The sequence below is a fragment of the Desmodus rotundus genome, chromosome 13 (assembly GCF_022682495.2).
Source record: "Desmodus rotundus isolate HL8 chromosome 13, HLdesRot8A.1, whole genome shotgun sequence".
Taxonomy (NCBI): domain Eukaryota; kingdom Metazoa; phylum Chordata; class Mammalia; order Chiroptera; family Phyllostomidae; genus Desmodus; species Desmodus rotundus.
In genome coordinates this window covers 48,094,974-48,121,485 of record NC_071399.1, presented here as the reverse complement: position 1 = coordinate 48,121,485, position 26,512 = coordinate 48,094,974, and the positions used below count along the sequence as shown (strand labels likewise).

At 38.3% G+C, this 26,512-nt stretch overlaps 1 protein-coding gene across 3 annotated transcripts in view; it reads left to right on the top strand.

Moving 5' to 3' along the window:
* The first annotated feature begins 411 nt into the window (after positions 1-411).
* The window catches only part of RB1 (RB transcriptional corepressor 1), a 312,963-nt gene continuing 286,862 nt past the window's right edge, over positions 412-26,512 (top strand). For 2 of the 3 annotated variants that reach the window (XM_053916788.2, XM_024569646.3), the window contains exons 1-2: positions 413-836; positions 3,885-4,011. In XM_053916788.2, coding sequence (XP_053772763.1) covers positions 688-836; positions 3,885-4,011 — 276 coding nt within the window. In that variant the 5' untranslated portion in view covers positions 413-687. Of the gene's footprint in view, positions 837-3,884; positions 4,012-26,512 lie in introns of all 3 variants that reach the window. The other variant, XM_053916790.2, reaches the window with a different exon arrangement.

Sequence of the window (26,512 nt, the reverse complement as noted above, 5' to 3'; positions counted from 1 at the left end):
CCAATAATTGTCCTAAAATTTGTATCTCATAGTGATTGGCAGAGTTCAGCTACTAATTAATATATATTCCATCAATGTTTGTTTTTGTTTTGGCTCACTTTGCTTATTGGATTGGGCCGGAGGAGTGTGGTGGAGACTGAGGGCGCTGTCCACAGAGGAGAGGGGCGTGCCCGATGAGGGTGCACTCGCCTGATACTCCCGGCGGGGCGTGAGCCGCACCCCCTGATCCACCCACAGATGAAGATGGGCCCAATCTCACCCACCAGACTCTGCAAAGCCCCGTTACCGGCACCCATGCCTGGAAGGGGGCGTTTCGGGTAGTGACAGGTTCTGACAGTGGCAGCGGGGCCTCAGGGAAGGCGCCTGGGCGTAGGCCCCGGCTCCCTTCCCAGCCCGCTGGACCTCGAGCCTCTGCCCTGCGCACCACCGGGCGCCCGGTTCCCTCCAGTCGGCACGGCGGGCCTGGGAGCCTCGCGGACGTGACGCCGCAGGCGGAAGTGACGTTTTCCCGCGGTTGGACGCGGCGCTTGTTGCCGGGCGGGGGAGGGCTTGTCGGTTTTTCTCAGGGGACTTTCATATTATTTTTGTAACGGGAGTCGGGAGAGGACGGGGCGTGCCCCGACGTGCGCGCGTCCTCCCGTCCAAGCTCTCCTCACTGCTTGCTGGCTCCTGCTCTGGTGGGGCGTCATGCCGCCCAAAATCCTCCGGAAAGCAGCCACTGCTGCTGCCGCATCCCCCGCGGCGCCAGTGGCGCCTCCGCTGCCGCCGCCTCCACCTCCCCCTCCAGAGGACGACCCCGAACAGGACAGTGGGTCTGAGGACCTACCGCTGGCTAGGTGAGCAAGCAAAGCCGCTGTGGTGGTCGGTGCGCGGGAAGGGCGCCCGGAGGATGCGTCAGGCTGGGCTCCGCGGCGTCTGGCGGGGGCGCGTCTTCGCAGGGGTGCGGGTCCGGGTGGGAGGAGGGTTCCACCCTGTCCTCCACCTCCGCAGAACCCTGAAGGAGGGTGACAGGAGTCTGGTTTCGTGAGCGACGAGAGGGTGGCCGGCGGGGGTCTGGCTCCAGCTTGACAGGTGTCCAGCGGGTGGGGCTCGGATCCGTGAGCGAAGTGACAGGTGCCTTTTCTCCGCCTCACTAGAGGCTCGCAGGCGGCGGGTAATTTCAAGGTCCATCAAATGAAACAAAACAAAACACCGCCCCCCCCCCCCCCCCCCCCCCGCCCCAACCCCCGCAAAAGACTAGTGTGTAGTGGAGAGTTTTCTCCTGTTGAGATTTTAGTACCCTGGTAGGTAGTGTGGCTTTCTGTTTTGGTCTCCTGGATTGCAACAGTTGGAAATGTTTTCCTCTGGGCGAGCAACTGCAACTGAAGCTTCGTTTTGGGAGAGGCCAACCAGAAAAGCCTTGGAAGCTGCTGCAGAGACGCCATTGGACGTATATTCAGGGTCCTGGGTGTCAGTTGCTCCCAGGGTACTTGACTGAGGTGCTTTGTAGGGTTCTCTTACAGCAGTGCTTTGAGTTCTTGGGGATACAGACCCATCGTAGTGGCTAGTGGAATATAACTCTTTAGAGGAACTGGTGTATGGGCAAAAGTTCAGCCCAAGTGCTTAAAACTTTTTCTTTCTTATTGCATAAAACTTCTTGCATGTTAGTTTGCTTCAGCGTGTCTTATTTCTTACATTTTGCCTTTTGGCTTTGAGCCAGCAAGGGTCCTGGTGTTCCCCCACCCGACTCCCACCCCCTCTTTCTTGAGTACAAAATTAGTGGTGTTCTTGTTCTCCCATGATCATTTTTTCCCCCTAAATGGAATTTAAATTTAAGAAAGTAATGTTGTCATAAATATCATGATAATGCAGTAGAACATGGAAGATATTTATTTATATTGTAACATCTTGTTTTTCTTGATTGTGATACTAAGAAGACCCTTAGCTTCAATGTTAAGAAGCTAAGTTTGAAGGAGTATAATTGTCATTATTCTTGTCAGCACTGCTCCTACTTTGAGACTACACATCCGTTTCAGGGGAATGAGACTCCTTTCTGTCCCTCACCACTCCGTCCCTCTTTCTAGTCCATTGGTAAGGTCTGTTTCTTTCACCTCCACAGACACTAACAGAATTCAGTTCAAACTTGTTAAAGACTGGAATGGGCTTTTGGAACTGAATTCTGAAAGACTATTACAATATATTTAAATAGACTGTCTTATGGGTCAATTAAAAGTCATACTCACCAGTTAAAAAAAGTCTGGGGTGTTCTAGGAGAAGAGATTACTTTAATTTCTTTTTTTAAAAAGATATTACTTATTTTTAAAAAGAGGGGAAGGGAATGAGAAAGAGAGGGAGCTAAATTGGTTGCCTCTTGTACTGGGACTGAACTTGCAACCTAGATATGTTCCGTGATGGGGAACCATGACCTTTTGCTTTGCAGAACAATGCCCAACCAACTTAGTCACACTGGTCAGGGTGACATTACTTTATTTCTGATTAAACTCAGAAGCATCTAATACTTGAAAATTTCCCTTTGGAAAGAGCAGTAAAGTCTCTTTTGTGAAGTGTTCCATGTTATTCACAGAGCTTTGGAAGCATTCTTGATTATTGTATGGCAAGCAGAAATTATGAAGTTCTGGCCATCACCTGGTGCTTTGTTTCTTTAATTATTTCCAATACTTTTTCAAATATACCTTAAATGATGGAATTATTAAATTATTCTATAAGGCAAACCCATAGAAGATACAGTTTGCTCTTGATTATTTATATCCACAAAAGGGTTCCTTAATATGGGCAATCGAACTCTATAGCTTAACTACTTAGCAAGAATGGAACCACTGACTGGCAGTTTGAGGCCAAGGAACTTTCTTAGGGATGGAGTCAGGTTCCATTCCAACTGCACTTCCAGTGACAGAGTTCATTTCTACCTTGAGAGTTGAGTCTTACTTCTGTTGCATTATCTCTGGCCTAAATGATGTAATTGAAAGGAAAGTCCTTACTAGTAACAGCATACTACCTTCATTGTTGAGATAACCAAAAGTTAATTATGTTTTAAAAGAGGGTTGGCAGTCTGGAATAGTGGTCAAGGGAATGAATTATGAAGTTAGACTGTTGGGTTTTTATCTAGGTTCCTACTTAGTAGCTGTCATCCCACATGAGTGCTTTAACTTCTCTGACTTGATACTTGTTTGTAAAACAGGGATAATGAGAGTACTTACCTAATAGGACCAATATGGGGATTCAGTGAAACCCCATTTGCATCTAAGCTACTTCATATGGAGTCATAATAAATACTCAGAAATTATTTGCTACTTTTCATATTATTATACATACATTATTTTCACAATATTATACATACTGCTGATATACAAAAATTACTAGGTACTCATAATAATAATATATGTCAAATAGACATTAAATGAATGAAAAGTATTTAGCCAAAAATAATTTATGTCAATTTAATCATCATGTAAGAAATGGTAGTAGGTAGATTATGTATATGAAACATTGATAAGTGTAGACTCTATTTTAGCTAAGTCACTGATAATGAATTGATTCAGTAATAATGGGCTTTCCTCTTCTTGCTGTTATTGTTATCCCAATTTTCCCAAACAGCTTTAGCTATTTTACTGACTTTCCTCACAAAGCTATTTTGCTGCTCCGAAGTGTATGTGATTCACCAGGCCAGCAAACATTTTTCATTGTGTGATATCCTTATTTTGGAAAGTCTATGAAAAAGATAGCTTAAAGGATAAATGTTTTCAAAGGTAAATGAGATCCTAAAGTATTTAGTGATGCTATCTTTCAGAATACTAACATTATTTGCTAAACATTGAAACAAATGCTTACTTAATTAGTTTTATTTGTAATTTTGTGCCTATTAAATGTATATTTTTATTTAATAGGCTTGAGTTTGAAGAAACTGAAGAACCTGATTTTACTGCATTATGTCAGAAATTAAAGGTACCAGATCATGTGAGAGAAAGAGCTTGGTTAACTTGGGAGAGAGTTTTGTCTGCAGATGGAGTATTGGTAAGGATTTTCCTAAAATATTTGAATACATTTGTTTACTTTAAAAATAATTTCTTTGACTTCCAATCAAGATGGTGACATAAGTAAACATGGCTCACCTCCTTGCACAGCCACATCATAAATTATAACTAAAATATAGAACAACCATCACTCATAACCATCAGAAATCAAGTTGAATGGAAGGCTGACAGCTATAGAATTAAAGAAACCACATCCATCCAGACTGGTAGGAGGGGTGGAGACATGGAACAGGCTTGTTCCCCATACACGTGTAGTGGATAAAAATTTGGGAGGGATGTCTCGGGAGTGAGGAGTACCAGCCCCATACCAGGCACCTCATCCCAGAGTTCCAGTGCCAGGATGATAAGTACCCATGACTTCTGGCTGCAAAAACCAGTGAGAATTGAGTTGGTTGAAGAAACTTCTAGATTCCCAAACAGTTCCCCTTAAAGAACCCACACATGTACTTACTCAGACTCATTCCCTCTGAGATCCAGCATAGAATGGCAGCTTGAAAGGCACCAGTGGCATACTGGGAGAGGCTGAAGTGTCTGGCATCTGGGCTAGTAGAGGCCATTGTCCCTTTTCTGAGCTTTCCCTCTGCAGAACCAGGGAGCCAGCAGGCTGGTGCCATATTTGAGACTACATCACCTGGCTAACACCCACCTTGAAGATCCCCAGAGACTCTGCACCACCCAACTTACAGGCCCACCCAAGCTCCTTTTCTATATGAATGATGGTGTTGGCTCATGCTTCACAACTTCCTAAATCCTCTCAAACAAGCAATAGCCAGCCTCAGTAATCCCCAACTCCTGAACCTCTTGCTCTGTGGCCCCAGACCTGGCACTAGCAGCAACCAGCCTAGAATCACAGCTTGGCTTCTCCCAGGAATCTCCAAACCCAGCACAAGTAGCAGCCATCTCAGATTGCTTTATAACTCATGCAGCATGGCCCTGGGCATAACACAGGTGGGGGCTGAGCTTGGCCTGTACCACCTGGGCAAACCCAGAGCCTGCATACCCAGTGGACAGATACAGACCATGTCAGAGCATCACTACCCTGCCCCCACTCAGCTGATCCTCCACAGAAGGCAGAGGTTAATGGTCAGTGGTCACAGCCAGTTGTTGAAGCTGGCTGGTCTGGGTAAATCCCTCCCACTGACCTGCCAAGAGCAAACAAGGCTCAGCTACAAGAGGAGGGTGTACTCAGCCCATGCGAAGGGCGCACTTTGAGTAGGCAGCTTGGCTGATACGGGAGGCTGTGTCACTGGGGAACACAGGACACCCACTATATGAGGCCAGAGTACCAAGACAGGGAGTCATAGCAGCTCTACATAATACGTAGAAAATGCATAGAAACAAACACAGGGAGGCTGCCAAAATGAGGAGACAAAGAAACATGGCCCAAATGAAAGAACAGATCAAAAGTCTAGAAAAAGAAGTAAACAAAATGGAGATAAGTACTATATCAGTTGCAGAGTTCAAAACACTGGTTATAAGAATGCTCAAGGAACTTAGTGAGGACTTCCACATCACAAAAATAATCTAGTCGGAAACAAAGGTTACACTAACTGAAATAAAGAAATTTACAGGGAAACAACAGTAGAGTGGATGAAGCTGGGAATCAAATTGATGTGGAACATAAAGAAGCAAAAAACAACCAATTAGAACAACAAGAAGAAAAAAATTTAAAAAAAAATGAGGACACTGTAAGCAGCTTTGGGACAACTTCAAGCATTCCAACATTCACATCATAAGAGAAAGAGCAAGAAATTGGAAATCTATTTGAAAAAATAATGAAAGAAAACTTCCTTAATTTGGTGAAGGTAATAGACATACAGGTCCAGAAAGCACAGAGAGTCCCAAACAAGATGGGTGGACAAAGGCCCACTCTAAGATACATCATAGTTAAAATGCCAAGGGTTAAAGATAAAGAGAGAATCTTAAAACCATCAAGAGAAAACAGTTAGTTACGATTCCCATAAGACTGCCAGCTGATTTCTCAAAATAAACTTTGTTAGAAGAGATTGGCAAGAAATACTCAAAGTCATGAAAAGCAGGGGACCTACAACTAAGATTGCTCTACCCAGGAAAGCTATCATTCAGAATCGAACAGCAGATAAAGAGCTTCCCAGACAAGAAAAAAGTAAAGGAGTTCTTCATCACCAAACCATTATTATATGTGATGTTAAAGGAACCTTTTTAAGAAAAAGAAGAGGGTCAAAACTATGAACAATAAGATGGCAATAAACACATATCTGTCAACAATTGGATCTAAAAAACAAACTAAGGAAACAAGAAGAACAGAGAGAATCATGGATACAGAGAGAATCTGTGGTTGCCAGATGGGTTGGGGATATGGGGCAATGGGTGAAGACGTAAGGGGATTAAGAAGTACAAGTAGGTAGTTGCACTACCTATTTGTACAGAATAGCCATGGGGATGTAAAGTACAGTATAGGAAATGGAGTAGCTAAAGAACTTATACACATGACCCATGGACATAAACTAAGTGAGGGTAGTGCCTGAGGGAGTGGGGAGTGCTGGGTGGAGGGGTGCAAAGGGGGAAAAATTGGGACAATTGTAATAGCATAATCAATAAAATAAAATAAGTATATATTCAAAAAGGAACAAATAATTTTTGGATCACTGTAGAAAATTTGGAAAATAGAAAAACAGAGAAGAAAAGCTAGTAATAATTCTATTTCCCAGAGGTAATTTACCTCTGATAACATTAAACAAATCACCACATAAGTACCCTCCAAAGAATTTTAACACCAACAGTAGATATATTTTATTTATAAATACTTCACTATGATATAAAGACTTAGAAAAGCAAAGTCAAGCCTTATAAAATAATTTTTAATATCATAATATGCAGTGAGTGTTCAAATTTCCTGTAGGTCTTAGAATTAGTTTTGTTAGAATTCAGGACCTTTTATAATGTTTTGATGTTTCTTCCAGTTTTTCTTTGCACATATGTGTATTTGTAATAATAATAACAACACTTGAAAATAATTACTAGTGCTGTATATATATACTGGGGAAATATTATAAACACTTTGCAAATTACTCATTTACCAGTCCATTGGGATGTGAAATATAAAATCTTCATTTTACAGTTGAAGAAACTGAAGTAGAGTGAGGCTAACTAACTTGACCAAGGTCTCTGGCTAGTAAGATCTAAAACACAGATTTGGGGTCATACATAGAGTTTTATATATATAGTTATATGTACTTTTGTGTCTTGATTTAAATATTTTTTCTTAACATATCATGAGCATTTTCTTGTTATTAAATATTTTTAATATTTGATAATATAGTTTCCAGTGCTAGTATAATATTTTATTTGTTAGATGCCTTTTAATTTTTTAACTTACTATTAGACACTTTTCCCCAGCTTTTTTGCTCTATAAAATAATGAGATAAATGTCCTTTCTCATTCATAAGAATAATGCCTGGCACCAAATAAGTGCTTGATAATTTGTTTAATAAAGGATGAATGACTCTGATTATTAGAGCAGATTCTTACAGGTTGAATTACTGAATCAAAAGGAGGAACATTTATAAAACTCTTGGTAATTATTGCTAAATTGCACTCCAGACAGTCACTTTTAATGAATTTAATTTCTTATCAGCATTGTATTAGAGTACATCTGTGTGTTTAAAAAAAAATCAACAAAAGAAAAAAGCAAACAAAATATAACCAGAGACATTGAAATTAAGAACAATGTAACAATAGCCAGAGGGGAGTGGGGAGGGAATAGTGGGGAGAGGGGTTTACAGGAGCTAATATAAAGGACACAAGGACAAAATCAAGGGGGAGGGTAGAGGTGGGGGAGGGAGGTGGGATTGCCTGGGGTGGGGTGGAGGGATGGGGAGAAAATGCAGAGAGTTGTAATTGAATAACAATTAAAAAAAATCCCAACTTTATTTATTTTTAGAGAGAGGGGAAGGGAGGGAAAAAGAGAAGGAGAGAAACATAGATATGTGCAAGAAACATCAATGGTTTGTCTCTCAGAGGCCCCCAACCTGGGTCCTGGCCTGCAGCCCAGGTACATTGTTGGGGGGGTGGTGCCGGGAATTGAACTAGTGACCTTTCACTTTGCAGGATAATGCCCAACTCACTGAGCCACACCAGTCAGGGCTACGTCTGTCTCTCTTTACTGGTTAGATCAATACAGCACACTATGTTTATATACATCCCATAAAAATAATTATTTAAAACCATTTAAAAAATCTCTTGTGTCTTAGTCTATTCTGGCTACCATAACAAAATACCATTAACAACAAAAATTTATTTCTCACAGTTCTGGAGGCTGAGAATTTCAAGATAATGGTGCTGGCAGCCTCTGTGTTTGGCAAGGGCCCACTTTCTGACTCATAGTGCCTTGTCATTGGCCTCGCATGTCAGAAAGGGTGGGAGCTTTATTTAGCTTCATTTATAAGAGCACTTATCCCATTCATGAGGGTTCTGCCTTTATGACCTAATCACCTCTTAAAGGCCCCATCTCCTAATACCATCATGATGGGCACAAGGATTTAGCATATGAATTTGGGAAGGACATAAGCATTCGGTCCATAGGATCTAGTAATTAAAAGGAGAAAATGAATCCCACAATTCCAAAGATCTGAACATGTTCTAGAACTCCTTACTAAAAAAGGAATACTAAAGTATCTTGGATGAAGACTTTGGCATTATCATCCTAAAGCATCTAATATATAACCATTGATTTGGATACTTCATATACAAAGCTGTTTTTGTGCATATGCAGTAAGGGAGTCATAGCTTCTTCACTTCGTCTATTCCAAAAAAACTAGGCTTTTATTTTTCGTAGAGTTGAGAAAGGGTGGCTGAGTATAGAAAGTATTAGTGATTATAGGTAGTCTCCTATTTATAAGTGGGCTGTGTTCTAAATCTCTTTGCAAGTAGTGCAATATAGTAGTTAGGTTTCTAGTTAGGCCATAAAAAACTTCTTTTGTATTGAACTGTGGCAATAATACTGTATTTTGCTGTGTAAATACACACCTACGTTTTTGGCCTGAGCTTTCAGGAAAAAAATCACTTTAATTTTTTATTCAATTATTTATTTATTTATATTTAGATACTTGTTTTTTTGTGTTATAAAGGAATTTTAGCATTTATTTTTATTTTTTATATATATTTATTGATGCTGTTACAGTTGTCCCTTTTCCGCCCCTTCACTCAACTCCATCCTGCCCATCCCCTCCCTCCCACATTCCCCCCCTATAGTTCATGTCCATGGGTTATACTTATAAGTTCTTTGGCGTCTACATTTCCTACACTATTCTTACCCTCCCCCTATTTTCCACCTATCATTTATGCTACTTATTCTTTGTACCTTTCCCCCCCTCTCCCCTTCCCAATCCCCTATTGATAACCCTCCATGTGATCTCCATTTCTGTGGTTCTGTTTCTGTTCTAGTTGTTTGCTTAGTTTGCTTTTGTTTTTGTTTTAGGTGTGGTTGTTAATAACTGTGAGTTTGCTGTCATTTTTACTGTTCATATTTTTTATCTTCTTTTTCTTAGGTAAGTCCCTTTAACATTTCATATAATAAGGGCTTGGTGATGATGAACTCCTTTAACTTGACCTTATCTGAGAAGCCCTTTATCTTCCCTTCCATTCTAAATGATAGCTTTGCTGGATAGAGTAATCTTGGATCTAGGCCCTTGCCTTTCATGACTTGGAATACTTCTTGCCAGCCCCTTCTTGCCTGTAAGGTCTCTTTGGAGAAATCAGCTGACAGTCTTATGGGAAGTCCTTTGTATGTAACTGTGTCCTTTTCTCTTGCTGCTTCTAAGGTTCTCTCCTTATTTTTAATCTTGGGTAATGTAATGATGATGTGCCTTGGTGTGTTCCTCCTTGGGTCCAGCTTCTTTGGGACTCTCTGAGCTTCCTGGACTTCCTGGAAGTCTATTTCCTTTGCCAGATTAGGGAAGTTCTCCTTCATTATTTGTTCAAATAAGTTTTCAATTTTTTGTTCTTCCTCTTCTCCTTCTGGCACCCCTATAATTCGGATGTTGGAACATTTCAAGATGTCCTGGAGGTTCCTAAGCCTCTCCTCATTTTTCTGAATTCTTGTTTCTTCATTCTTTTCTGGTTGGATGTTTCTTTCTTCCTTCTGGTCCACACCATTGATTTGAGTCCCAGTTTCCTTCGCATCACTATTGGTTCCCTGTACATTTTCCTCTGTTTCTCTTAGCATAGCCTTCATTTTTTCATCTACTTTTCGAACAAATTCAACCAATTCTGTGAGCGTCTTAATAACCAGTGTTTTGAACTGTGCATCCGATAAGTTGGCTATCTCTTCCTCGCCTAGTTGTATTTTTTCTGGAGCTTTGAAGTGTTCTGTCATTTGGGCCTTTTTTTTGTCTTGGCGCGTCTGTTACTTTAAGGGGCGGAGCCTTAGGTGTTCATGGGGTGGGGTAACGCTGGTTGCTTCGCTGTGACGCTGCGCTGTGATGCTGTATGTGGGGGAGGGGCCGAGAGGGAGCAATGGCGCCAGCTCCACTCTCCACCAGGTTTCAGCCACTCCCTCTGCTTCCCACAATCTAATTGGGCCCCTCTGGTGCTGGTTCCCGAGTGGGTGGGCTTGTGCACACTCGAGGCCCCTGTGAGTCTCTCCAGGACCTCTCCTGTGAGGCTGGGAGTCTCTCCTGCTGCTGCCCCAACCCCCATGGGCATTTTCTCTCAGAGGTTTGAGGCTTTATTTCCCCACGCTGGAGCGCTGGGTTACTCGGAGTGCTTCGCTCCCCTCCCCTCTGTTCATCCCGGTTTATCTGTGCACGAGTGTGGGGCCACAGTGTACCCGCGCTCTGCCTGCCCTGTTGTCCGCCACTCTGAGTCTGGCCCTCTCGGTTTATCTGTGGGAATGTGGGGTCGCAGTGTCTGCTAGTGGTCAGACTGCCTGCCCCGTTCATCGTCCCACACTCCGTCAGTCTGGGTCCCGCCATGGCAACTCGAGTCCTCTCTGTCCTGGCTACCTGTCTCCACCTCTCCTACTGGTCTGGATGAATGTTTATTTTTTATTTACTTGGTGTCGGACTTCCTTGCCGTTGGATTTTCCGTCAGTTCTGGTTGTGCGAGGAGGCACAGTGTGTCCACCTACGCCACTATCTTGGTTCTCCCTCTTAGCATTTATTTTTGAACATATTATGGTACAAGAAATTTTATGTAACAAATAATTATAAAACATAAGAACAGATACAAGGTATTTCAGCTACTATACATGTATAATACACATCCTTAGTTTCCCTTAAACAATTGGGCAAAAAGTGAGTATTACACATGGCAAAATATGGGTAGTTTTAATTGTGGAGGCTGTCTTGGGCTTCAGACTCGAATACATATATGAGTAAATGTTACTACTTTCTTATCCTACCTTTTTTTCCTCCTGGCTTTGATGGAGCTCATGATGGGGATTAAAATATGTGAAATCATTTCTGGTTGTGTACTGGAGGAAGACAAGAAAGGAATTTAGGAATTTCATGTTACCTTTGGGATTTTGGGTACCTTTTTAGGGGGTATGACAGAGGATGAGGTTGTATTGTTCTGTTACAATTCATTACGGTTTTACCTAGTAATATTAAGTGATATTTAAGTTTTTGAGGGTTGGCCTGAGAATTTAACCTCTGTTTATACAATAATTTCTGAGGGAGGATGTGACAGAGTGTGCGCTGAAAAGCAAATGTAATGACAAAATGAACCTGTTTTCGAAGTAGCTATGCTAATTGTAATTGTTATCTTTGAAACAAAATGTGGTAACACAGGGAACTCTCCTTAGCAACTGAAAGTAGGTGATGTTATTGGAGTAGAGCAGTGATTTTCAAACTTTTTCAATTCATAGCACACCGAAACTAATTACTAAAATGCTGTGGCACACCAAAAAATGTGTTTTTTGCTGATCAGCCAAAAATTAGGTGTAATTTTGCTTCATTAACACTGGATGGCAATTGTGGTGTTGGCTATCATTTTTTAATTTGATAATCTACAGGAAAAGAGTTTCAGTGCCCCTGACTAAATAGTCAGGTATCACATGTTTTAAAAATTCTTGCACACTGGTTGAAAATCTCTGGAATAGAGGATGGGCTGAGAGCAAGGATTTGTTGTCAGACTAGGCTGACTCAAGTCTCAGATCTACCATTTCCTAACTCCACAATCTTGAATAAGTTACCTAAAATCTCCAAGCCTAAATTTTCTTATCTATAAAAGGGACTAGTAATATTGGGTTGGCCAAAAAGTCTGTTTAGTTTTTTCCATAAAATAAAAGACACATTTTTCATTTTCACCAGTAACTTTATTGATTTGGATATTTTGAGTATTTGGCTATTGCCTGCTATTGGCATCTAGTAGGTAGAGGCCAGGGGTCCTGCTAAACATCTTTCAATGCATAAGGCAGTCCTATAGCAAAGAATTATTTGGCTAGAACATCAGTAGTACCAAGAAATGTTGCAAACTTTTTAACATGTTTGATCAGTCACAGCACCTTCTCCACTGCAAATCTTTTTGCATTTCAGTTGCATTTTTACTTTTCTTGAAATAGTAAAGCATACTACACCAAAAATGTTGCATATGTTTTCCATCTTTAATATTAAAATGGCTATACACAAATTTACCAATTTTTATGTTTTTTAAATGAATGATGATATGACAGCTGTCACAATACAATCTAACAAAATTGTTTTGAATGAAGTTAAACATAGTTAAGCACTAGTAGAGCCATTGTATGGAACAAAAAAAATGGACTTTTTGGCCAATCCAGTAATTTCTGGATATTGGAGTTACTGTGTAGATTAATAAATATATGCATATAAAGCACTTACTAGTGTAAATGGGTTGCTGTATTAAGTCATGTAAGCAAAATAATTTGGCTTAAGAATTACAATTTTGAGGAGAACTTAGAGTCAGGTAAATAGTTGAATTTTAAATGCACATGTAATGATTTTGATGTGGAACCTTTGCTAAAATTCATATTTTTCAGTTCCTGAGAGTTAGAAAAGTTGTTCATGCGTAGATGAAAGCATTATTAATTTTTTAAGGAAAGTTTTCTGGTGTTTTATCTAGAAAAGTGTTTTCTCCCTTTTGTATAAATGTTTAATAAGTATGTAATACATGATTGCTAGATTGTGTTCATGCTGCTAATAGGGTATGAATAAGGGACTTTCTGTTAAGAAATTGGCCTTAACTGCTGTTCATATTGTGACTTACAATGAATCAGATGTTAGAACTTTGTTTTTCTTTCTGCATCTTGAATGGCAGTGTGGTAGATTGGAAAGGCCATGGATGTCAAGGCAGACAACTTTGATTGTAGTTGTACTGTACCTATATAATTTTAGGCAAATTGGTTAATTCTCTAAGTCTCAGTTTGCTCATCTATAAAGTATAAATCATGCCTGAATGTTAAACCTACTAGGGTTGTATGTGTGTGTGTATTTGAGAGCATACAGGTGTGTGTATATGTACATATACTCACACATATGTATTCAGAGCTTTGAAATATATTGCCATTGATAGAGGCATTTCTTTTTTGTGATATGAGTCATTATATTTAGAAAGAAACTGGAAAAGAATAGTTTGGAATTGGAATAATTCTGGGCATTCTGTTTAAGTTATGCTACAGAAATATGAAGAGTTTTCATAACAACCTTAAAAAGCAGATTGTCTTTTTAAAAATTATGTGTAATGACAGATCTTTATCTGTTATTTTCCAGCCCTTAGTAATATATGTGCCCTTTCTATTTGAAGATGGTGCTAGTATTCTGACTGCATGTGGGTGTTGCTGAGAAATAGTTTTCCAAGGAAATATTTATGAACATGTATACTTGTTCATATAAATTGGGTGAAAAGAATATTACATTTTGTCTTATAGATGTAGGCTACTTGCAGCTTCTTATATTTCTGAATCCACTTCTAAGATTAATTAAAAAAACATTTTATTATCGAGAATTTCAGACATTTATAAAAGTAGATAGAGAAAATAGTGTGAACGCTTGTCAACCTCTTAACCAGTGTAAGTAGTTAACCATAACCATCTTAGTGTATTCTCCCTGAGCTCAGATTATTTTAAAGTAAACCCAGGTAGGATGTTTCATCTATAAATATTTTAGTATGTATGTGGAAAAGAACTGAAAAAATAATCACAGTTCATCACACCTAACAAAATTAATGAAAATTCCTTAATATTAAATGACTAGTCTGGAAAATTTCTCAGTTGTTTTATTATGTTTTTCATTATGCTCTAGTCAGGATTCAAATAAGATTCCTGTATAAGGATTAGTTGATTAATCTCTTAAATCTCTTTCAATCTGTAGGCTTTATCTTCTTTTTCCCTACCCCTTTCCCTCTATTTTCTTTAACTTCATTTTTTGAAGAAACTGGATTATTTATCCTGTGCACTTTCTTATCTTTCAAGTAGAAACTTCCTTCAGGAAGTTTCACCTCCTTCATTGTTTAACATATTTGTCTAATTTTCTGGAAGTGGATCTATAGGACTGATTAGATCCTGCTTCAATAGTTTTTGGAAGAAATACTTAAGAGATTTTGTTGTGTATGGCGTTAGGAGGCTAAGAATGTTTTTTCTCTCTTTTTTGATGTAAGCTATTATTACTGAATCCATTTGGTGTTGCTAAATGGTGAACTGATAACTCTCTCATTCCTTTTTCAGTTATTAGTTGTAATTCTTCTATAAAGAGAAACTTTTCTAATACTGTTTTCCATTGGACCTGCACCAGTCTTCAATCCCACCAACAGTGCACTAGGGTTCCCTTTTCTCCTCATCCTCAACAACACTTGTTTGTTGATTTGTTTATGATGGCTATTCTCACCAGTGTGAAGTGCTATCTTACTGTGGTTTTACTTTGCATCTCTCTGATGGCTAGTGATGCTGAGCATATTTTCATATGTCTCTGGACCCTTTGTATGTCCTCCTTGGTGAATTGTCTGTTCAGGTCTTTTGTCCATTTTAAAATTTTTTTTTTCTTCCTAGAGTGGAGTCATGTGAGTTCTTTATATATTTTGGAGATCAAACCCTTGTCTGAGGTATCACTGGCAAATAACGTTTTGCCATATGGTTCTGTTTTCATTTTAACGCTGTTTTCCTTAGCTATGCAGAAGCTTTTTATTTTGATGAGATCCCACTTGTTTATTCTTTCCTTTATGTCCCATGCTCCAGGGGACATATTGGTGAAAATATTGTTGCACAGAATATCTCAGATTTTTCTGCCTATATTCTCCAAAAGAACTTTTATTGTGTCACGAATTATACTTAAGTCTTTTATCCACCTTGAATTTATTTTTGTGTATGGTGTAAGTTGGTGGTAGAGTTCCATTTTTTTGCATGTAGCTGTCCAGCTCTCCCAACACCATTTGTTGAAGAGGCTAGTTTTACTCCATTTTATGCTACTGCCCCCTTTGTCAAATATTAATTGACTGTAGAGACTTGGGTTTATTTCTGGTCTCTCTATTCTGTTCTAGTGATCTATATGTCTGTTCTTATGTCAGTACCAGGCTGTTTTGATTATAGTGGCCTTGTAATATAGTTTGATATCAGATACTGTGATCCTTCCTAATTTGTTCTTCTTTCTCAAAATTGCAGGAGCTATTCAGGGTCGTTTATGGTTCCATATAAATTTTTGAAATGTTTGTTCTATGTGAAATATACCATAGGTACTTTATTTCTTTTTATTATTTTCTTAAGGTTCTTTTTTTATTTTAATTTTTTTATTGTTATTCAATTACAGTTCTGTGCCTTTTCTCCCCATCCCTCCACCCCACCCCAGCCAAACCCCCGTCCCTCCCCCACTTCCACCCTCCCCCTTGATTTTGTCCATGTGTCCTTTATAGCAGTTCCTGTAATCCCCTCTCCTAACTGTCCCCTCCCCACTCCCCCTTGTTCACTGTTAGATTGTTCTTAACTTCAATGTCTCTGGTTATATTTTGTTTCCTTTTTTTTTTCTATTTATTATGTTCCAGTTAAGGTGAGATCATATGGTATTTGTCCCTCACCGTCTGGCTTATTTCACTTAACATAATGCTCTCCAGTTCCATCCATGCCGTCTCAAAGGGTATAAGCTCCTTTCTCTCTGCTGCTTAGAATTCCATTGTGTAAACATACCATGGTTTTTGGATCCACTCGTTTGCTGATGGGCACTTAGGTTGCTTCCAGTACTTGGCTATTGTAAATTGTGCTGCTATGAAAATTGGGGTGCACAGGTTCTTTTGGATTGATGTTTCAGGGTTCTTAGGGTATAATCCCAGCAGCGGAATTGCTGGGTCAAAGGGCAGTTCCATTTTTAGTTTTCTGAGGAAATTCCATACTGTTTTCCACAGTGGCCTCACCAGTCTGCATTCCCACCAACAGTGCACTAGAGTTCCCTTTTCTCTGCATCCTCTCCAACATTTGTTTGTGGATTTGTTTATGTTGGCCACTCTGACTGGTGTGAGATGGTACTTCATTGTGGTTTTAATTTGCATCTCTCTGATGGCTAGTGATGCTGAGCATCTTTTCCTATGTCTCTGGGCCCTCTGTATGTCTTCCCTGTAGAAGTGTCTGTTCAAGTCCTTTGCCCATTTTTTAATTGGGTTGTTTGTCTTCCTGGAGTGGAGTCGTGTGAGTTCTTTATATATTTTGGAGATCAGGCCCTTGTCTGAGGTATCTTTAGCAAATATGTTTTCCCATACTGTTGGTTCTCTTTGTAATTTGGTGCTGTTTTCTTTAGCATTGCAGAAGCTTTTTATTTTGATGAGGTCCCATTTGTTTATGCTTTCCTTTATGTCCCTTGCTTTAGGGGACATGTCTGTGAGGATGTTGCTGCATGGAATGTTTGACATTTTCCTGCCAGTGTTTTCCTGGAGGACTTTTATGGTGTTACAACTTGTATTTAGTCTTTTATCCATCTTGAGTTTATTTTTGTGTATGGCGTAAGTTGGTGATCGAGTTTCATTTTTTTGCACGTAGCTGTCCAGATCTCCCAACACCATCTGTTGAAGAGGCTGTTTTTGCTCCATTTTATGCTCCTGCCTCCTTTGTCAAATATTAATTGACCGTAAAGACTTGAGTTTATTTCTGGCCTCTCTGTTCTGTTCCATTGGTCTATGTGCCTGTTTTTATGCCAGTACCAGGCTCTTTTGATTACAGTGGTCTTGTAATACAGTTTGATATCCGGTATTGTGATCCCTCCTGCTTTGCTCTTCTTTCTCAAAATTGCTGCAGTTATTCGGGGTCGTTTATGGTTCCATATAAATTTCTGAAATGTTTGTTCTATATCTGTGAAATATGTCATGGGGACTCTAATAGGGATTGCATTGAATCTATAAATTGCTTTGGGTAGTATGGCCATTTTGATGATGTGAATTCTTCCAGTCCATGAGCATGGTACACACTTCCATTTGTTTGTGTCTTCCTTAATTTCTTTCTTCAGTGTTGTGTAGTTTTCTGAGTACAGGTCTTTTACCTCCTTGGTTAGGTTCATTCCTAGGTACTTTATTTTTCTTGTTGCTATATCAAATGCGATTTTTTTCCTGATTTCTGTTTCTGCAGTTTCGTTGTTAATATACAGGAATGCCTTTGATTTCTGAGTATTGACTTTGTATCCAGCTGTTTGCCAAATTCATTTACTAGGTCGAGTAGTTTTTTGGTGGAGCCTATTAAGATTTTCCATGTACACTATCATGTCATCTGCAAACAGTAACAGTTTCATTTCCTCCTTTCCAATTTGGATGCCTTTTATTTCTTTTTCTTGTCTGATTGCTGTGGCTACAACTTCCGGTACTTTGTTGAATAGGAGTGGTGAGAGAGGGCATCCTTGTCTTGTTCCTGATCTTAGTGGGAAAGCTCTAAGTTTTTGTCCATTGAGTGTGATGTTGGCTGTAGGTCTCTCATATATGGCCTTCATTATTTTGAGGAATGCTCCCTCTATTCCCACTTTGCTGAGTGTTTTTATCAGAAATGGGTGCTGTATCTTATCAAATGCTTTTTGCGCATTTATTGATATGATCATGTGATTTTTGTCTTTGCTGCCATTGGTACTTTAATAGGTATTGCATCGAATCTATAAATTGCTTTGGGGTAGTATGGAATTTCCTCAGAAAACTAAAAATGGAAGTGCCTTTTGACCTGGCATTCCCACTGCTAGGATTATATCCTAAGAACCCTGAGAAACCAATCCAAAAGAACCTATGCACCCCAATGTTCATAGCAGCACAAGTTACAATTGCCAAGTGCTGGAAGTAACCTAAGTGCCCATCAGTAAATAAGTGGATCCAAAAATTATGGTATATTTACACAATGGAATTCTATGCAGCAGAGAGAAAGAAGGATTTCCTACCCTTTGTGATAGTATGGATGGAACTGAAGAGCATTATTCTAAGTGAAATAAGCCAGGTGGTGAAAGACAAATACCATGTGATCTCACCTTTAAGTGGAACCTAATCAACAAAACAAAGAAGCAAGCAAAATATAACCAGAGACATTGAAATAAGATCAAACAGACAGTAACCAGACAAGAGATGGGAGGGGTAATGGGGGGAAAAGGGTTTTCAGGAACAACTATAAAGGACACATTGGACAAAACCAAGGTGGGTTGGAATCAGGGGAGGGAGGTGGGGATGGCTGGGGTTGGGGGAAGAGGTGGGGGGAAAGGGCAGACAACTGTACTTGAACAACAATAAAATAAAAAAGTGAAAAAAAACTTTTCTCCATTAACTATTCTTATTGTGAAGTGTACTTCATTCAGAAAATGTAGGATAAGTGCTTTATTGTTTGTTTTTATTGACTAATTTTCAAATAAGTAGTTTGTTCTGTAACATCCTCCAAAGATGAGGAATGATTTATAATCATCTTTTCAAGAATTATCTTGACAGTACCAATAGACCAGTTTGGCTTTATATAGACACTTAATAAGATCTTTCCTCAATGGTAATGTGACATTTTATAATTTCAGTCATTTTATATAAATGGAATCATGTGGTATTTAATTTTGGGGCTGGCTTTTTTCACTCAGTATGTTTCCCTGGGGATTCATTGAAGTCGTATATCTATATTTTAGTTTGCTAGGGCTGCCATAATAAAATACTACAGATTGAGTGGCTTAAAAACAAATGTATTTTCTTACAGTTCCAGAGGCTAGAAGTCCAAGAAGATATGTTCACAGGTTTAGTGTCTTCTGAGGCCTCCCTTCTTGGCTAGCAGATGGCCACCTGTCCTTGTGTTCTGGAATGGTTTTCTTATGTGCACATCCCTGATGTCTTTTTTGGGTCCAAATTTCCTGTTCCTATAAAGACACTAGTCAGATTGGATTAGAGCCTACCCTAATGTCCTAATTTTAACTTTACCTCTTTGAGGCCCATCTCAAAATATAGTCACATTCTCAGGTCCTTGTGGTTAAGGCTTCAACAGATGACTTTTTTATGTGGGGGCACAATTCACAAATAGTTTGTGAATTGCAAATAGTTTGTTCCTTTTTAAAAATTAATTAATACTTTTATTAAATATATCTGGGTGACATTGGTTAATAAAACTATATAGGTTTTAAATATACAGTTCTATAATAATATCATCTCTATATTGCATTGTGTGTTTACCACCCAAAGTCAAATCTTCTTTTGTCACTATATATTTGACCTCCTTACACTTTACTACTCTCCCGCTTCCCTCTGGTAACCACCATATCATTGTCTTTGTGATTTTTTTGTGTGTCTTGTTTGTTCATTTGTTGTTTTTAGTTTTATATTCCACATAGGAGTGAAATCCCCCTTTTTTCCCCTGCTGAGTAGTATTCCAAGGTATAGCCAGTACAGTTTGTTTAACCATTTACTCATTCAAACATCCCGAGTGCTTCCCAGATAAGGTCAAGTTAAAGGAGTTCATTATCACCAAGCCCTTATGATATGAAATGTTAAAGGGACTTATCTAAGAAAAGGAAGATCAAAGATATGAACAGTAAAATGACAACAAACTCACAACGATTAACAACCGAGCCAGAAAAACAAAAACAAACTAAGCAAACAACTAGGACAGGAATAGAATCACAGAAATGGAGATCACATGTAGGGCTATAAGCCAGTGGGGAGCGCAAGGGGGAAGAATGGGGAAAAAGCTACAAGGAATAAGAAGCACAAATGGTAGGTACAAAATAGACAGGGAGGTTAAGAATAGTATAGAAAATGTAGAAGCCAAAGAACTTAATACGTACAACCCATAGACATGAACTAATTGGGGGGAATGCTGGTGGGAGGGAGGTGCAGGGTGGAGGATTATAAAGAGGGAAAACATGGGACAACTGTAATAGCATAATCCATAAAATATATTTAAAAAAGAAACATCTGTATTTTTTATAAGTTTTAGCTATTATGAATAAAGCTGCTGTGGACATTCATGTATAGGTTTTTGTGTGGAGATCAGTTTCATTCTTCTGGTGAGTAGATGCCCAAGAATGTAGTTGCTGGTTGTATGGTATGGTCATATGTTTAATTGTATAAGAAACTGGCACACTTTTCAGGAGTGCTTGTACCATGTCACATTCCTACCATCAGTGTATGGTGATCTGTGCATCTTTGCCAACATTTGATAATGTTACTATTTTTATTTTAACCATTCTTACAGGTGTGAGTGACATCTCATCGTGGTTTTAATTTACATTTTCCTGATGGCTAATGATATGGTACATATTTTTAAAAATAGACTTGTTTTTAAATAACAGTTCTAGGTTCACAGAAAAAATGAGTAGAAGGTACAGAGATTATGCATATATCCCATCCACATGTGCATAGCCTTTCCCCCATGATCAATATCCCCATAAGAGTGCTGTATTTGCAAAAATTGATGAAGCTACATTGATACATCATTATTACCCAAAGTCCATAGTTGTTGGTCTTCTAAATGTGCTTTGTTGCCATTTGTTTGTCATCATCAGTGAAATGTCTCTTATGTTTTTTGCCCATTTTGTGATTTCATAGGGTTTTCTACATACACAGTTAGGTAGTCTGTCAATAATGACAGTTTTATTTCTTCCTTTCTAATCCTTGTGCTTTTTTTAAGATCGCCTGTTGGTACTGGCTAAGACTTTAATATAATGTTTGATAGAAATGGTGAGAGTTTCTCACCATTTGAGAAGTTGCTCTTAGGGAGAAATCACTCTGTTTTTCACTATCTGGTATAATACTAGGGGTAGGTTTTTCCTGGGTGTCCTTTATTAGATCAAAGAATTTTCCTTCAATTCCCTTCTGTTTCTAGTTTACAGAGTTATTTTTCAGTATATCAAAAATAAACATTGGATTTTATCAAATGCTTTTTCTGTTTCATATCTCTTGAGATGGTCACATACTTTTCCTCTTTTAGATTGTTGATATGTTGAATAATATTGACTAATTTTCAAATGTTAAAGCAACCGTGCATTCCTGGGATAAACTCTCGTTGATCATGATATATGATCCTTTTCATATATTATTGGATTTGATATCCTAAACTTTTGTTAAGAATTTTGCATATATATTTATGAAGGTCAGTGGTCTGTAGTTTCCTTTTTTTTCAAATTTTTTTTCGTTTTGTGACAAAAAAATGCTGGCCTCATCGAATGAATTGGGAAATACTTTCTTGTCTTCAGTTTTTTCTGTAGAGTTTTTATAAAATTGATATTTCTCTATTAAATGTTTGGTGAAGCCATATGGGCCTGGAGTTTTCTTTGTGGGAAGCTTTTTAACTACAAATACAATTTCTTTAATAGGTATGGGCAATTTACGTTTATCTGTTACTTTTATAGTGAGCTTTGGCAGTTTTGTGTTTGTTAAGGAATTTACCCATTTCATCTAAGTTATTGAATTTATTGGCATAAAATTATAATATTCCTTTATTATACATTAATATTATCTTAACATACTTAGTTATTAATATGTCATATATATTACATATTAATATATATGATGAAATGATATATATATATATATGATATATATATATGTGGGACCCTCTTTGTCCCACATAACGTTCTTTGCTCTGGAATCTACTTTTTAATATAGACATGTCAGCTTTCTTTAGTTAACTATTTGGTATAGTATACCTATTTTGTAGTCCTTTTACTTTTAACCTATTTGTATCTTTATATTTAAAATGGATTTCTTATAGGCAGCATATAGTTGGGTCAGTCTTTGTCTCTCAGTTGAGGTTTTTAGGCCATTGGCTAATGTGATTATTGAAATGGTAGGATTTAAATCTACCATCGTGCTATTTATTTCTATTTGTCTCTTCTTTGTTCCTTTTCCTTTTTTCTGCCTTTGTTTGGGTTGCCTATTTTTTATGATTCCTTTTTTGTCATTTGATTTATTAGCTGTGTTCTGTTATTTTATTTATTTTTATTTTTTATTTTAAAATATAGTTTATTGATTATGCTATTATAGTTGTCCCATTTTTTTTCCTCCCCTTTATCTCCTCTGACCTGTCATCCCCACAATTATTCCCTCACCTTAGTTCATGTCCATGGGTCGTACATATAACTTCGTTGGCTTCTCCATGTCCCATACTATTCTTAACCTATCCCCCCCCATCTATTTTGTACCTACCATTTATGCTTCTTATTCTCTGTACCTTCTCCTCCATTTTCCCCCCTCCCAACCTCCATTTATAACCCCCCATGTGATCTCTATTTCTGTGAATCTGTGCCTGTTCTAGTTGTTTGCTTAGTTTTTTTTTTTTTTTTTTTTTTTTTTTAATTTAGGTTTGATTGGTAGTTGTGTTTGTGGTCATTTTACTGTTCATATTTTTGATCTTCTTTTTCTTAGATAAGTCCCTTTAACATTTCATATAATAAGGACATGGTGATGATGAACTCCTTTAACTTGACCTTATCTGGGAAGCACTTTATCTGCCCTTCCATTCTAAATGACACCTTTGCTGGATAGGGTAATCTTGGATGTAGGTCCTTGCCTTTCATGACTTTGAATACTTCTTTCCAGCCCCTGCTTGCCTGTAAGATTTCTTTTGAGAAATGAGCTGATAGTCTAATGGGAACTCCTTTGTAGGTAACTGTCTCCTTTTCTCTTGCAGCTTTTAAGATTCTCTTCTTATCTTTAATCTTGGTAATGTGATTATGATGTGCCTTAGTGTGTTCCTCCTTGGGTCCAACTTCCTTGGGACTGTCTGAGCTTCCTGGACTTCCTGGAAGTTTATTTCCTTTGCCAGATTAAGGAAGTTTTCCTTCATTATTTGTTCAAATAAGTTTTCCATTTCTTGCTCTTCCTCTTCTCCTTCAGGCACTACTATGATTTGGATGTTGGAACATTCAAAGATGTCCTGGAGGTTCCTCAGCCTCTCCTTATTGTTTTGAATTCTTGTTTCTTCATTCTGTACCAGTTGAATGTTTATTTCTTCCTTCTGTGTCCAAACCATTGATTGGAGTCCTGGTTGCCTTCCCGTCACTGTTGGTTCCTTGTACATTTTCCTTTATTTCACTTTTCATAGCATTCATTTTATCCTCTATTTTGTGACCATACTCAACCAATTCTGTGAGCATCCTGATTACCAGTGTTTTGAACTGTGTGTCTGATAGTTTGGCTATCTCTTCATCACTTAATTGTATTTTTTCTGGAGCTTTGATCTTTTCCTTCATTTGGGCCATTTTTTCTTTTGTCCCTGTGCACCTGTTATGTAGTAAGGGGCGGGACCTTAGGTGTTCACCAGGGCAGGGCAACCCAAGTTGCTGTGTTGTGATATTGTATGAGGGGGAGGGGTCCGAGAGGAACAGTGCCACTTGCTCAGCTCTCTGCTGGTTTTCATCATTCCTCCACAACCCACAAGCAAATTGGACCCTTCTGGTACCAGTTCCCAGGTGGGTGGTTTTGTGTACATTCTAGGACCCAGTGGGTCTCTTCTGTGAGGCTGGGAGTTTCTCCTGCCATCTCAACCCCCACAGGTTTTTTCAGTTAGAGGTTTTCAGGCTTTCTTTTCTCATGCTGGAACCCTGGGTTGCATTTTCTGTCTTGCTCCCCAGTTATTCCTCCCAGTTTATCTCTGCACAAATGTGGGATCGCCTGCTCCGCCAGCCTCTGTCTCGCCCGCCCCGGTCCTTCAGCCGATGTTTTGTCATGAGTCCTCTCCACCCTGGCTGCTGGTCTCTGTCCCTCCTTCTGGTGTGTATAAATGTTTTTCTTTAACTGCTTGGTTGTTGGACTTCCTTACAGTTTGATTTTCTGCCAGTTCTGGTTATTTTTTGTTTTTAAATGTGTTGTTGTCCTTCGTTTGGTTGTGTGGTCAGGCAAAGTGTATTTACCTATGCCTCCATCTTGGCTGGTAGTCTCTTGTGTTATTTTAGTTATTGTTTCAGAGTTTGTAGCTTACATTTGAAACTTTTCACAGCCTACTTACAAACATTATTACTTCTTTATGTATAGTATAAAAACTTTACATCAGTATGCTTCTCTTTCTTTACTCTTGGGCTTTGTTCTGTTGTCATACATTTTTAGTCGTACATGTGGTTTAAACTCCACAACACATTATTATATTTTGCCTTTAAACAGTCACATCTTTAAAAGAAATTTAAATAATTAGAAACAATTCTTTATCTTTAGTTATATAGCTTCCATTCCTAGTGCTCTTTATTCTTTTATATAGGTCCATATTTCTATCTGGCATCATTTTCCTTCTGCTTGAAGGATTTTTGTTAACACTTTTTATAGTTCAGGTCTCATAATGATTTCTGTTAGAATTGTGTGTTTGAAATAGTCTATATTTTGCCTTAGTTTCTGAAAGATATTTTCAGGATTGTAGGTTGACATTTTCCCCTCAGCACTTTAAAGATGTTATTCTACCATCTTCTAGCTTGCATTGTTCCCAAAGAGAAATCTGGTGCCATCTGTATCTTGTTCCTATGTATGAAATATGTCATATTTTACAATCTTCTCTTTCTCAATGATGAGTTTAAGCAATTTGATCACTATGTTTTATGGTGGTGTTTTAAGATTTTCATTCTTGAGATTCATTGTTCTTCTTGAATTTGTAGGTTTAAAATTTTTATCAAATTTGGAAAAGTTCTGGCCATTATCTCTTCAAAAAAAATTTTATAGTCCCTTTCCTTTTTCTCTTTTTTTTTCACATTCTCTAATTATACATACATTGAACTGCTTAGCGTTTTCCCACAGTTTATCAGTCCTCTGTTCAGTTTCGGCTTCCTTTTTTTCTTCGCTGTGCATTTCATTTTGGGAAATTCCTTTTGCTTTGTCTTCAGGTTTACCTATCTTCTGCAACAATTTAATTTTCCCTTAATAACATTCAGCATACTTTTCATCTCAGATATTTTAATTTTTATCTGTAAGAAGTTCAATTTAGGCATTTTTAAAAATACATTCCAGAGTCAATTTAACATGTTTATTAATCTTTTCTCTAACTCAGGGGTTGGCAAACTTTTTCTGTAATGGGTCAGATAATAAATGTTTTAGGCTACACAACTCAGCCATTGTAGTAAGAAAACAGACAAAATGCAAATGAATAACTGTAGCTATAGTCCAATTAAACTTAATTTATAAAACAGGCAGGCTGGATTTGGTTGTAGTGTGCTGACTACTGCACTAGCTTCTTTAACATATGGGATACTTTCATAATAAGTGCTTTAATGTCCTTATGTAATAATTTTATATCTGAGTTAAAAATGGATAATTCTCTTTATTATGGTTATTTTCCTGCTTTGTCTCTATGGTAATTTTCTTTTCTTTTGGCTGTCAGTTATTGTAAATTTTACTAAGTTGTGTATTGGATATTTTTGTGTTCTAAATATTCTTGAGCTTTGTCATGGAATATTGTTATTTTTCTTGGTCACAGGTTGATCCTTTTAGGTTTTAATTTTAAGGTTTATTAGATGGCACTAGAGATGAGTGTAGTTTAGGGCAAACATTGCCACTATTAACATTTTGGGCTGAATAGTTCTTTGTTGTGGAAGCTATCTTGCTCATTGTAGAACGTTTAGAGGCATTATTTCTGGCCTCAATCTTTTGGTGCCAATAGTACACCCCACCTAATTGTGACAGCCAAATTTGTCTCCAAGCATATGTCCATGTATCCACTAGGATGGAAAATCATCCCTGGTTGACAACCACTTGTATAGCATTAAATACTCAATATTGAGGTAAGCCCCTTTCCTTTAAGGTATACTTCCTGTATTATCATGATGTTTTCTCCTTTGGCCATTGGGAATAGACAGAATTCCTAGACTGTGTGGGCCAGAAGTAATATATCCTCTCTTGATTGCTTTTGGGTTTTGGCAGTTTTGAATAAAGCTGCTCTAAATAAGCATGTGTGGGTGTTTATGTAGGCATAAGTTTTTAACTCTTTGAGTAAATACCCAGGAGCTTGATTTCTGGATCCTGTGGCAAGAGTTTGTTATTTTTATGAGAAACCACCACATTGTTTCCAGAGTGACTACCATTTTGCATTCCCAGCAATAGTGAAAGTTCTTGTTGCTCCACATCTTTGCCAGCATTTGGTGTTAGTATTTTGGATT